At 37.6% G+C, this 13,458-nt stretch overlaps 1 protein-coding gene across 2 annotated transcripts; it reads left to right on the top strand.

Annotated features, from left to right (window-relative positions):
- Positions 1 to 1,958: 1,958 nt before the first annotated feature.
- LOC135703292 (aromatic-L-amino-acid decarboxylase-like) lies at positions 1,959 to 6,698 on the top strand. Of its 2 annotated transcripts, none has more exons than XM_065224471.1 (5): positions 1,959 to 2,069; positions 2,327 to 2,412; positions 4,898 to 5,132; positions 5,197 to 5,446; positions 5,507 to 6,698. In XM_065224471.1, the coding sequence occupies exons 1-5, from the start codon at positions 2,046 to 2,048 to the stop codon at positions 6,373 to 6,375; spliced, it is 1,464 nt and encodes a 487-aa protein (XP_065080543.1). In that variant the 5' UTR covers positions 1,959 to 2,045; the 3' UTR covers positions 6,376 to 6,698. The 2 variants fall into 2 exon arrangements, with proteins under 2 accessions (XP_065080543.1, XP_065080542.1); XM_065224470.1 differs by lacking the exon at positions 1,959 to 2,069 and adding an exon at positions 2,165 to 2,205.
- The last annotated feature ends 6,760 nt before the right edge of the window (positions 6,699 to 13,458 follow it).

Here is a 13,458-nt window from a genome sequence, read left to right as displayed (position 1 = left end):
TCCACGTATTTGTGCAGAAAATCCATGCAATCATCAAATGCTGTAGCCGAAATAGGTGTGATGATAACTTCCAACCAAAGCAAGTACCGTACAAAGGAGACACATTTCGTTATAGCTACAATAACTCAATTATGGGTCGCTCTGATTGAAAAGAGCAAAAGTTAATTTACTGACAACGATACAGGAGTTTATTAGATCGATCTCACATTTTGCTTTGGGTCGTTTCCATTGCACTGTGTTTGATATATGACGTCGTTATATGTAGACGATGGAGGAGGAACTATTTTATAATTATCAGGTCTATTCAGACGTGCTACTTATTTCAGTAGCAATTTGTAGCTGTATCATTTTTTATAAAAAATCAATAGATCTCTTGTGCCTGGCCTTGCTCGGGATTCAATATTAGCTTAATTTTATGCGCCGATTGAAAAAAGCATGCTGTATTTTTCTTTTTTATTTGAATGGGAGCTCCATCCTTACAGATGGGGGAGGGGTCTCGAACCATCATAAGAACCTTTTCCGGCTCCAAAACCCCCGGCGTACAAATTTTCACGCCGATCGGTTCAGTAGTTTCTGAGTCTAAAAGGGTCAGACAGACATACACAAATTCATTTACATATATATACATATATTAGACTGATGCAAATTTTGCAGCTTCCGCTCCACAGTGCTCAAACGGTTCCAAATTGTATCCTGATTGATTAGCCTCCCAAAATTTAAACTTAATTAGTAAGAAACTAACTTGGCACAAACCATGTGAAGTTTATATAGAAATTACTATGGGAAAACCAAAATGTTGGTTCATATCTATCTCAAATTTCACCAGTTCAATCTGCTTAAGAAAATGATAGCTGCGCTTGATGAGAATTCTCTTAGCTACAACTTTGTCCAAGACCACTTTTCGATTAAATGTAAGGAACATAAGTTATTAATGATTTCAGTCACTGATGTCTTATGATTATGCTCAATCAACTGTTCAGCAGACAACATTGGTGTTTCTAGGGCGTAGAATAGGTCACACCAATCATGGCTACTATGTCTCACTGCAGAATACAGTGTTGCCCATAATACAGCTGTTTAATCATGCCATAAGTTTATCAATCTCTTAATCAATTAATAAATATTTAGTTTGACGCTTGGCTGAAAAACTATCTTGTGCTGAAAAAATTTTCCATAAGAATAGCGATAGAACTTGTTAACACTGCAATATAGAAAAAGACTAGAATACAGTGAACAAAAAGTTTGGGTTTCCCATAGTAATTTCCATATAAACTTCAAATGGTTTGTGCCAAGTCAGTTTCTTACCAAATAAGTTTAAATTTTGGGAGGCTAATCAGGACCCTATTTGGAAACGTTTGAGCACTGTGGAGCGAACATTTCAAATTTTGCATCAGTCTAATATATATAGATTAACAAATATGGGTGCAACTACAAATTTGCATTAAAACAAAGCACAAGTGTGAATAGGGCTTAATGAGTAACATACAAATTGTTTGTAATAAGAGAATAATCATCTATTGGAATCTAATATACCATAAATTGGTATAACAAAAGGAAGTATCCGATTTTTTGTTTAACTCATGTGGGATTTCAGCTCTATCCACAGACTACGAAGAAAGTTCAGGAGCAGGGCCTAATACAAATGGGACACGCAAGCAAGAAGTGTTATTTTGTTTATTAAAATGAACTATGACGATTGTATATGGTCTGTTTTGCTATAATCAATCATCCTCGTTTATTCGCAAAATTCACATCAAAGATTGATCACTTGCGAGTGTCCACGAACTATAAAAATGTATTACAGTTTGTGTGGATGATTGCCTGCACAATGATAATGGGGGGTTTTTAAACTGTCTACGTGATATACGAACAACCCCTTATTATAGCAAACGATCAATTTCTATCTCTGCTCTGAGCAATACTGAATCTCTAAAGAAGAATCATTGTATATCGTTAGCATTGTGTCGATCACATCGCGCCTTCGTTTGTCCGTTTGTGTTAAAAAATATTTCTATACTAGAAGTGTTCAGTCAATTTTCATCAAAATGCCAGTCCCTCAATTCCCTCGCGTAATGATTTCAATCATATTTTATTCTTACTATCACCTTTTTAGACATGTTCTGTTTCACTAAATTTTCTACTAACCTTGCAAGCTTCCTAACCAAATTCGGAATGGGCACTAACAAGTTTGAGGTTCCACCTGTCGTAAGTAATTGTTCCAACTAACCCACCAGTAAAGCATGCTCCATAGTCGCTTCACTCGTTCTCCGTTGTGCAGCTTAGCAACCTTGATAATAATCAACCACCGATCTTTTTTCCATGGCAGACCGAAATGCAGGCCCCACAGTTCAAAGAGTTTGCCAAGGAAATGGTGGACTACATCGCCGACTACCTGGAGAACATCCGAGATCGGTAAGTTTCGATTGACTGACGAATGTGACATAACCTATAAATGTTGGTGGTTTTTCAATATGACGACAAAACCGGTCTATTGAAAACCCGACCAATTAGTAACTTTACGGTTGAACAAACTAAGCGAACCGAGCGAATGGGAAAGTCCCGCTCTGCCTGCTGTGTTCGGATGACGATTGTGCGGTGGTTTTTCGCGATGTTAATACATACGTGATCAAATTGCATTTGTGGTATTGCTTATTGTTTTGACAAGTAGCGCATGATAGTCTTTGATATTTTACTGTGTGTGAAATGTACAACCTTCCTTGTCATTTGTATTCGAAAAGTTGCAAATTTTTCCCATCTGTTTGTGCTAGATTTATTTACGTGTCTGCAGATCCGACTAAATCGTGCTAGCAATTATTGTAAGCCAGCACGAAGGCACGATACACTACAAGCATTGAACTTGACCTACAGTGCGCAGCGAACGGGTAGGTTAAAAGCTCTGTACCTGCAACACACGTGATGATAACCGTCTAGACCTGCATTGGTGGAATGTTCAACTTTAAAGGCGTTTTAAATTATTAGCAACCGCAATTCTTCGTTGGATTATGTAGATATAATAAAATAACCCTGTCAATTGGATATGTTTCGACCGAAAATAGAGCAATATCTTCAACCAAGGCTAAAGGATCAAGGTACAGACTACATAGATAGCGAGTTCCATAAAATGCTACTGCTTCTGCCTACTATTAACGGAAGAGCGACGACTAGAGATCGTAAAAAAGCAACACCAACTAGGCTCAAGGTTTGCTTCGTGATCATTCGTCATGTCATGACCAATCACAATTTATGGTGCGAGGTGGTGTCCGCCACCTGCCTACGAAGCTATCCGGTTTGCACAAAAAATTATAAGAAATCACACCTACATGTCCAATCCAGTTACTTATAGCCAGTGTCTCCACATAGGAACAGGTGTGCTGTTTCTGATTCTGCATAAATCGATCTACAGGCTATCTTATATAAGCCTTTATAATCGGTGTAGGGGCTTGTTACCAAGGGCATCCAAGGGGTTGAGTAAATCATGATTTATTTTAATACTTCATGAACTCTCGTCGTCACTCACGAATATCTCCAAGAACTGGACTTTGATCACAGTTCTAGTCTGGGCAACGTTGAGATTAATGTTCTTTAGAAGCCGGGGCCCGGCCACAACACAACCTAATCCGCTTTGGTTTCACTGACCTAGTACAAAAACAGCGGTTACCGCTTGCGTGTTGTAGGCTTCAAGTTCAAGATCACCATTGATCGGTTGTTGTACACAAGCTCAATAAGGCTGAATAGATTGGATTGACGTGGAACGTCAGCAACGAGTCGGATCGCGCCTAATTGACCCTATACAGTGATGGGTAAAGGTTGTTAATTTAGCTGCTGTATACAAGAGTGGTGCTGGAAATGGATGTGAAACCAGTTTCATGAGTTCGGTTAATCATTTTGCGTAGTTCCCTTCGGAGCGAATTTTGTAGTGTGAATGCAATAGAAATTCACTTTCGTTCAACTGGGGCTGCAGTGAGTGATGAAGAATCAATTTTTATGGAATTTACCGCATTTCACTCAATTTTCTGGCGAATTCAGCCGTTATTTGGCTTTATATAAGAATGCTAGCGATCTATTTCCTTAAAATGCAGATGTGGAATGTGGTAGAATTCAAAGAAATCAACTTAAACAAATCCCATATTAAGATATAGCCTAATATATCCCTGTGGTTTAACCATCCTACTGCATTACGACAAATTTACAGTGTTTCCAGGTCAAAATGTCCCCAAAGCAGGCTCTATGCTAATGAATAATGATTTTGATTCATTTCGATAATTGTTAATTTTAGTAAACTGTACAGACCTCTATCAAAGAAACTAATCTCAACTAATTTTAATCGGAAACTAATTTCCAATGAATGCACACATCCGAAATCGAAACCGCAAGGCCACGAAGCAAACAAAAAACCATAAATTATTACACAACTTGCTCACCGGCCTGGTTTGTGTCTCGCTAGCTACTCAAACGGAAACCAATAAAGCCGCCACCGCCGTCGTGGTGGTGTATCTATCGGTGGTAATTGTTGGTCGTTTTCTTACAGCATTCAATTCATGCTATTGTCTCATGCTTTGCGTTGTCCAACCGTAGTTTAATGTTTCCATTCGCATGGGTTCGCTCATTTCAAAATTCGCACGTTTTCGCACATGATTTGAATCCTCTAGACAAGCAATGCAGTTTTCGATTGATTTGCCTTCGCTAGCTCGTACGGTAACCTAAAAATGAGACATGAGTCACAAAAAGTGATCGTAAACTGGTTCAATACTTCCTTGAACAAATCTTAACATTCAACCTCAAGCTTTCGCAGTCCCCCAAATAGCTACGACTAAACTTGAGCCACTATTACTAGTTCAAGCACGGTTTGGTATTGACATGTCAATCAGCATCTCAAAATTTGTTACTTATTTTACAGACGCGTCCTTCCGGAAGTTCAACCGGGTTACCTGCGGCCATTGATTCCATCCGAGGCTCCCGAAAAGCCAGAAAGCTGGCAAGAAGTGATGGCTGACATCGAGCGGGTCATCATGCCCGGTGTCACCCACTGGCACAGCCCTAAATTTCACGCATACTTCCCGACGGCCAACTCCTATCCGGCCATCGTAGCCGATATGCTCAGCGGTGCGATCGCTTGCATTGGATTCACATGGGTGAGTTTGATTTGCTTTTGTTTTCAGTTGGAAATTTATAGGCTAATAACACAATAACTTGTAGATTGCCAGCCCGGCGTGTACTGAATTGGAGGTCGAAATGCTCAACTGGTTAGGTAAAATGTTGGGACTTCCAGAAGAGTTCCTAGCTAGCTCTGGAGGTCAAGCAGGTGGCGTCATTCAGGGAACTGCCAGTGAGGCTACCCTTGTCGCTTTGCTCGGTGCCAAGGCTAAAGCGATTAAGCGAGCTCAGGAGGAACATCCTGAGTGGGATGAGACATACATCGTTTCCCGACTGGTGGGATACACCTCAAGTGAGTAAAGCGAATAGTAAAACCAGCACTTTGATAATTAAACGTTTGAAATTGTTTCAGTCCAATCGCACTCGTCGGTGGAACGAGCAGGTCTCCTAGGAGGTGTCAAACTGCGCTCGCTGAAGGCGGACAGCAACTTGCAGCTCCGCGGTGAAACTCTTGAGGAAGCCATCAAGCAGGATTTGGCCGAAGGATTGATTCCCTTCTATGCCGTTTGCACCCTCGGTACGACAAACACCTGTGCTTTCGATCGCTTGGATGAACTTGGCCCGGTTGGCAACAAGTACAATGTATGGATCCACGTGGATGCTGCCTACGCTGGATCAGCCTTTGTATGCCCGGAGTATCGTTCTCTGATGAAGGGAATTGAAACGGCCGATTCCTTCAACTTCAACCCACATAAGTGGATGCTGGTGAACTTTGACTGCAGTGCCCTGTGGCTGAAGGAACCGTACTGGATTGTAAATGCCTTCAACGTGGATCCACTTTATCTGAAACACGATATGCAAGGATCGGCTCCGGATTACCGTCACTGGCAAATCCCGTTGGGCAGACGTTTCCGTGCTCTGAAGCTGTGGTTTGTTCTCCGACTGTATGGCGTTGAGAACATCCAAGCTCACATTCGTCGCCATTGTGCATTCGCTAAGCAATTTGAAGCTCTCTGTGTCGCTGATAGCCGTTTCGAAATCTTCTCCACCGTTCAGATGGGTTTGGTTTGCTTCAAACTAAAGGGAACCAACGAACTGAACGAGGCCCTGCTCAAGAGAATCAACGGTCGAGGCAAAATTCACATGGTGCCATCGAAGGTTAACGATGTATACTTCCTGCGTATGGCAGTGTGCTCGCGGTTTACCGAAATCTCGGATATCGACTACTCGTGGAAAGAAGTTTCGGCTGCCGCCGATGAGCTGTTGGCTGAGAAGAAGTAAACCGGTGCTTCAAAATGTTCCTGATGGCGCACAGTGTGCAAATATATTACTCACTCACTCAATCTCTCTAAACTGCTCAAATGTATAACGATGTTATGATATTTAAAATATGCATGTCCAGTTGTTGAATTGTAAGTAAAATCTAAGGACCATGTATGTGGGACCACATCAACAAAATCCAACTAAATAGCAGTATTGATGTACATTAAAAGCTCGTTGAATGGAATCATATTTTCACTGTCATATTTTAAAAATGTCCCTTGATGTTAAATTATTGTTGGAATCATGAGAATGAATAAATTGTAATTTATTATGTTTTAAAATTATCCTTGCTGTGTTTACTATCCGAAATGTTCTTCATGTCCACTTTAGTAAATGTGTTACTTAACTTAAAATTCCTTTCTTTTTAATTAGTTCGTGGGAAGCTCTGATGTTAGTATTTGAGTAGTGTAGTGTAGCTCCCCCCTTTGTGACATTTTTTGTATGCACCTTATTTTTTTTTGTATGGCTCGTCACAGTTTTTAAAAAACCCCCCTTCCCCCCCCCCCCTAAATGTGTGACATAATTAATGGACGACCCCTAAGTGTTATTTGTATATATTCAGCCTAAGAGTTTACTAATATCTTTTTTGAATTCGTACATTTTTATTGTTTTATTAGACAGACTTGGCCAGCAGTATCATACTCTGAGTCCTGGGAAGTTGAGTTTCACGAAAAAATCATCTCCTGGGCCACTGTATCCAGTACTTAGGGGTCGTTCATTAATTATGTCACACATTTAGGGGGGGAGGGGGTGTTTGAAAACTGTGACGAGCCATACAAAAAAAAAATTAAGGTTCATACAAAATATGTGACAAAGGGGAGAGGGGGGGGGTTGAATATGGGCCAAATTTGCGTGACATAATTAATGGACCATCCCTTAGTTGACAAACAAACTCAACAGGCTGTTCGGAATGCTATTCTATGTTGGAGGACTAACAGTGTACTTTTTTTATTTAGAACCCTCTATCTAAATTAGCACAATGAACAACGGAATTTTGAATCCTTATGTCAGAATCCACCATTATTTCAAAATTCAATAAATCCCCTTTCAATACACCGGTCTGAACACCTCTAGTCCTTGCATTTGTATCCAAATGAAGACATCTACCGGAAAAGAGGATCGTAACTGATAAAGAATTGTTTACAATATTGTACGCAATTACATTTGCACGCAAAATGAGATTACACAAGTACACGGTCGATGCGACTAACTCAAAAAGAGTGATCAACTTTTACTCAGGATAAAGATAATTTTTTTAAAAACTCAGGTTGCTCAGTTACTCAATAAATTTTTCCCGAATAAAAAAATAAATACCCGAACGATAACGCAAATAATAGACCTGTTTCTTAAATTATTTGGATCACACCCTGAATACGTCGTTTAGCAAAATAACCATAAAAATTTTATTAGGCAGCCTATGAATATGCTCGTAGATTTCCGCGACCTGGGGTAATGAATCCTCGAATGAATCAAACTGGAGGTTGGCCTATAAGAAATCTCACACTCAGCACCCTGATGTGTAACCATGGTTTTTTGACAAAATTATTTGAATTAGGTTTTGCACCGTGGGGATTAACCTCAATCTGATGACAGTTCAGTGGTACTGTTTACGTGGACTTAGTCGTTTTTTTCTTCGGAAGATTTTCTCGATAATTTTTCAGACTGCAGTGAGATATAAACCACACTTCTGCATTGTCCACGCGCAGCATCCTTTCACCGCGCTGTTCCTCGACAATTTTCAAGTTAAAGTTCGGTAATTTTAGAATATTTAATTTCGAAAAAACGACTAAGTGCTTGTAAACAGTACCACTGAACTGCCAAAAAGGTTCAGCCTATTAACACTGAGTTCATTCGTGACGTCACGCTGCAGAACCTAATTCTACGATTCTAACTGAATTTAGAATTCGACAGTGAGCATGCATAAGGGCCTATACGCGATGATCGATTCTCTTCATCGATTTTCTCTTTGCATTGCTACAGCTAAGCGCAACAATTTTGTAGAATTTATTCAATGTAGAGTTGTAACAGGTTGCATTGGCTATCAAAAGCAACAGCAAATGCACCGACAAACGTTAAATCTAGCGAGTTATTAACAAAAGAGAAAATCGATGAAGAGAATCGATCATCGCGTATACGCCCTTATGAATGCTCACTGTCGAATTATTCTCAGCGGACGCGCGTGAACCAAAACTTGCACGCAAAATGTGTTGGATACAAGTAAAGGCCCAAGCGCAATGTGGGCGGAAGCGGAACGGAAACGGAAAGTTTGACAGTTGTCACAAATGACAGCAAGATGTCTAACCGAAGTCGATTGGCAAATCAAAGTTGGCACTCGTGGAGAATAGAAGAACTATGAAAATGATGATGGTTTCAAAATTTTCCACGGGGAGGTATACGAGTGCAATCTTAAAATGCTTTTATTTTGCAAATGGAGCATTTTATTTAAATCTGGTTGCTACTACAGTTGTAGAAAAGCTGAAATCTATGTCTACACCTAAAAATCTGAAAAGAAATTATTTTTTCTATATTATATGTCTATTAAGTAGTCCATAAGTTTTCTACTAACGTAGTATTAAACAGATTTAAATAAAATGCTCCATTTGCAAAATAAAAGCATTTTAAGATTGCACTCGTATACCTCACCGTGTAAAATTTTGAAACCATCATCACTCTCATAGTTCTTCTATTCTCCACGAGTGCTAACTTTGATTTGCCAATTTGGTTCTAACTAGTTTTCAATCCGACTAATTGGCAAATCAAAGTTGGCACTCGTGGAGAATAGAAGAACTATGAGAGTGATGATGGTTTCAGAATTTTCCACGGGGAGGTATACGATTGCAATATTAAAATGCTTTTATTTTGCAAATGGAGCATTTTATTTAAATCTGGTTGCTGCTACAGTTGTAGAAAAACTGAAATCTATGTCTACACATAAAAATCTGAAAAGAAATTATTTTTTCTATATTATATGTCTATTAAGTAGTCCTGAGGTTTTCTACTACACTGAACCAATTTGACATATTCCTGTTATGTGGAAATCTAATAAATTTGCGCTATAAGATAATCCATTGAAAATGATATGATTGAAAATGTGTCAGGTAAATTCTATATGAATATCTGATACATTTACAATGCTGATAATTTGGTAACTTTTATGTGATCGTCATATGATAAATGAAAATCAGTCAAATTATAAAAATTAACTGAAATGGATTTGAAACCCATAAGCATAAGCTTTACGTTTCACCACAATATAATATATGTGTCATAAATCAATCGAAGTAAAGTTTATGTGAAAATCACATGAAATTTACTTCTTCTTTTGACACATATATTTAATCGATTTCTAAAAATAAATCGAAAAATAAACACAGGCAGTGGGAGCTTTCACAGTTGTGTCTTTTTTTTATTGTAGCTGATTTGGGATTCGATCAAGAACTGTTGAGGTGTGATGCTTTCGGTTTCTGTACTCGATTCCACTGGGCCACGGCTGACTTCAAGATTGAGCTCGTTCAATTAGCATGAAGTAAGAACAGCTCTCCCGACATGGAATGTAGTGCAACTTTATGCTCGTTTTGCTAGAGTGAAGACAAATAGCACTGACAAGTTTATGTTCCGTTTCGGTGGTGTCGTTTGTTCAAATCTTTCTTAATGCGCCTGTGTGCAATAAAACAACGACTAAATTATATGAGTTGATGGAACTGGTTCATGAAGTTCGAGTACTAGGGCTGGAATCTGAATTAGCTGTGTAGAAGGCTTACAATTAGAATCACAGCAAAGTAAATATTGCAGTAGAATCATTTTTTTTCAATCTCAATACATTCTTTTCCGGAACCCCTTATCTTATGAAACAATAACAAACAAAGATTATTCAATACAGTATCATTGTTGTTAGCAATATTTACAATATCAACAATATCAACTTATCATTTTAATGAGTGTACGATAACATCGTTGAAAATTGTTTCAATAATTTATGAAGAGCAATCATGTAAGATGTATTTTATTTTGAGCGATATTCATCCCAGAAAAACATGCCAAAACAAATGTTTGCTGTTGGATTTCTTAAAAGGCAAATCTATATGACTATATAATGATTGGGATAAATCTGTTTACAATCTTTAAACCTCAAAAATCAAAGGAAGCTATTCCAATGAGATATGAGATATACATGTTTTCCTATACTGCAAAGTTAAATGACAGTCCAATAGTTTCTACATGTCTGTTTACACGCGACATATCAACAAACGTCAAAAATCGTTAAAAGCAACTTCAATAAAATATACATGATTATCTTATAAGATATATCTTTTAGTGAGCAATATTCATCATGAAAACAGGTATATTGTACTGAATTATCTAATAATGCAAACTTATATGATTTTCCATTACTTTCTAGATGTCTGTTCCCACATATATCAACATGACATATCAACAATTTTTCACCATGAAATATATCAGACAATATTCATATACTTTTTACCTATCGCTAACCACGTTCGAAGCAAAGTATTATCAAGTACAAAGTATGTGAAATTACGATAGAAATCATTCCATATCGCAGTCATAGTTTTAAAGTGATAATACAATGGAATCTATCAATCATCACATAGAATGAATAAATCTGCTGACATTGCTATGTTATAAGATGGATCCAGTAAACGGTACATGTCGATTTGTTTCAGTGTAGCGTAGCATTAACCAGATTTAAATAAAATGCTCCATTTGTTAAATAAAAGCATTTAAAGATTGCACTCGTATACCTCACCGTGTAAAATTTTGAAACCATCATCACTCTCATAGTTCTTCTATTCTCCACGAGTGCCAACTTTGATTTGCCAATAGCCCAACAAACAATTCAAAGTCACAAATAAGCATACACATTGAATAAATGCTGTATAACAGTGTACAATGCTGAATAAAACAGGATGTCGAATTATGTGCTGAAAAAAGCTCATTGAGATCGATAGATGCGCTTTTATTCCGCCGTTTGCTCTGATATGATTAATTTTCTTATTAAAAGCTTTATAAACGTTGACTGTCTTCCTTATTCAGAACCAGAAGTTTGATCTAATAACAAACTGAATAAGTGTAATTTGCACATACATTGTCGCTTTTATTCGACTGTTTTCAAATTATTGAATAAAATGCTTTATTAAACGCCTTATAAATGTGTTCTAGCTCCATTATTAGATTTCATTGCATTGCTTTACAATATTGCTGTATAAAGGTGAATACACTCAGCAAAATAGCTCTTATACCACCCAACAAACAATTCAAAGTCACAAATAAGCATATATATATTGAATAAATGCTGTATAACAGTGTACAATGCTGAATAAAAAGAGTTGTCGAATTATGTGCTGAAAAAGCTCATTGTTCCACTTTATGCTCTGATCTGATTAATTTACTTATTAAAACCTGTAAAAGTGTTAAATGTCTTCCCAATTCAACGCCAGAAGTTCGGTCTAATAACAAACTGAATAAGTGTAATTTGTACAGACATTGACACTTTAATTCGACTGTTTTCAATTGATTTAATAACATGCTTTATTAGACGTCTAATAAATGTTCTCCAGCTCCTTTATTAGATTTCATTGCATTACTTTACAATATTGCTGAATAAAGGTGAATACAGTCAGCATAATAGCTCTTATACCACTATGCTTCCATGTTGTAATCACATGATTTGTAAATGCTTTATAAACGACGTATTAGATTCATTATTCGACAACACTGATTCAGTCTTACAACAAGGCGAAATCAGTAGAGTAGTGGTTACCGTTTTTGCTTTCCAATTAGAAGGTCGTGAGTTCAATCCCAAGCTCAACCCTTTTTTTTATTTGTGTAGAACATAATTAATTTAAATAGTAATCATCGATCACATGACTCACGATAATGAATGCATTGATCTAGTTTAAAATATAACCGAGCATCCTTTCTTTCGACTTGAAGATGTGAAGAGGCAACATTGGTCTCATTTAAAACAACGATGAATGAATTAATCATTCCCACAGGGCCTTGAAGGACCTAGAGTTGCGATCGGGAGTGCTGATAAGTATTTACTTTCATGCAAGCTTTTATAGATTATTGAGTTGCCCATATGATGAATTCTACACAGCAAAAAAATAATTTTGATATCACGTCAAAGTGGATGCACTACAATCATGTCGAAAATATGGTGTAATATTACTTGCTAAAAAGGACAAACTTATCATTAATACAATGCATGAACTGACATTACGCTGCTTTTACTGCATTTGTTTATTTATGTGGTCATAAAAATTACATGAAATTTTCGACATGATTGTAGTGCATCCACTTTGATGTGATATCAAAATTATTTTTTTTGCTGTGTAGGATAACTCAGATGACAAGGCAAGCGGCTGGTGATCGGAAGGTACATGGTTAGATTCCCATACAACGGCATGTATAAGTATTTAATAAATTTTCTAATATCTGTGTGGTGCGAGCCACGTCAGAAATATTGAAATACAATACACTTAAGAAACACACACACCCTTCCCTTGTCCCTGTCCCCCTGTCCTCTTATTTTCGGGTTAATTTTCCCACAGTTGAATAATCGTTTAATAAATGTATAATAATGTCTAATTAAACGTTACTTCGCATGAGAATCAAGCGTATAAAGAGCATTACTGTTTTAAGGAAGCAGTGATGTCTAATAAACGCTGAATAATCAAAAATTTTATCGTATAAACTCTGTTACAACTCATATAAGTCGAATAAAAGCTTCTCGACATACCTTATACAACACCAGCAGTTCAATGTTGTGGTTGAATAAATTCTCCAGATTTGTGTGAACAAAGCCTGAACAGAAGTTATTATTAAAAATAGTACAAGTACTATTAAGCATGCAGTTGAATAAAATGGCCAAGAAGTCGTTTCTTCGATAGACGATTGTTTGTTGGGAGGCTTACTCAGATCGGGCTTTGCCGCTGCCGCTGCCGTTCCGCTTCCGCTGTCATTGCGCTTGGGAATTAAGGGTTAGCACACGGCCGCTGAGACTAGCTCAGTGAGACA

This window comes from Ochlerotatus camptorhynchus, unplaced genomic scaffold (genome assembly GCF_037179485.1).
Source record: "Ochlerotatus camptorhynchus isolate MF236.1 unplaced genomic scaffold, CSIRO-AGI_Acam_v1.1 ptg000211l, whole genome shotgun sequence".
Taxonomy (NCBI): Eukaryota; Metazoa; Arthropoda; class Insecta; order Diptera; family Culicidae; genus Ochlerotatus; species Ochlerotatus camptorhynchus.
Note: the sequence above shows the minus strand (reverse complement) of the source record. Positions and strands in the feature narration are given on the sequence as shown.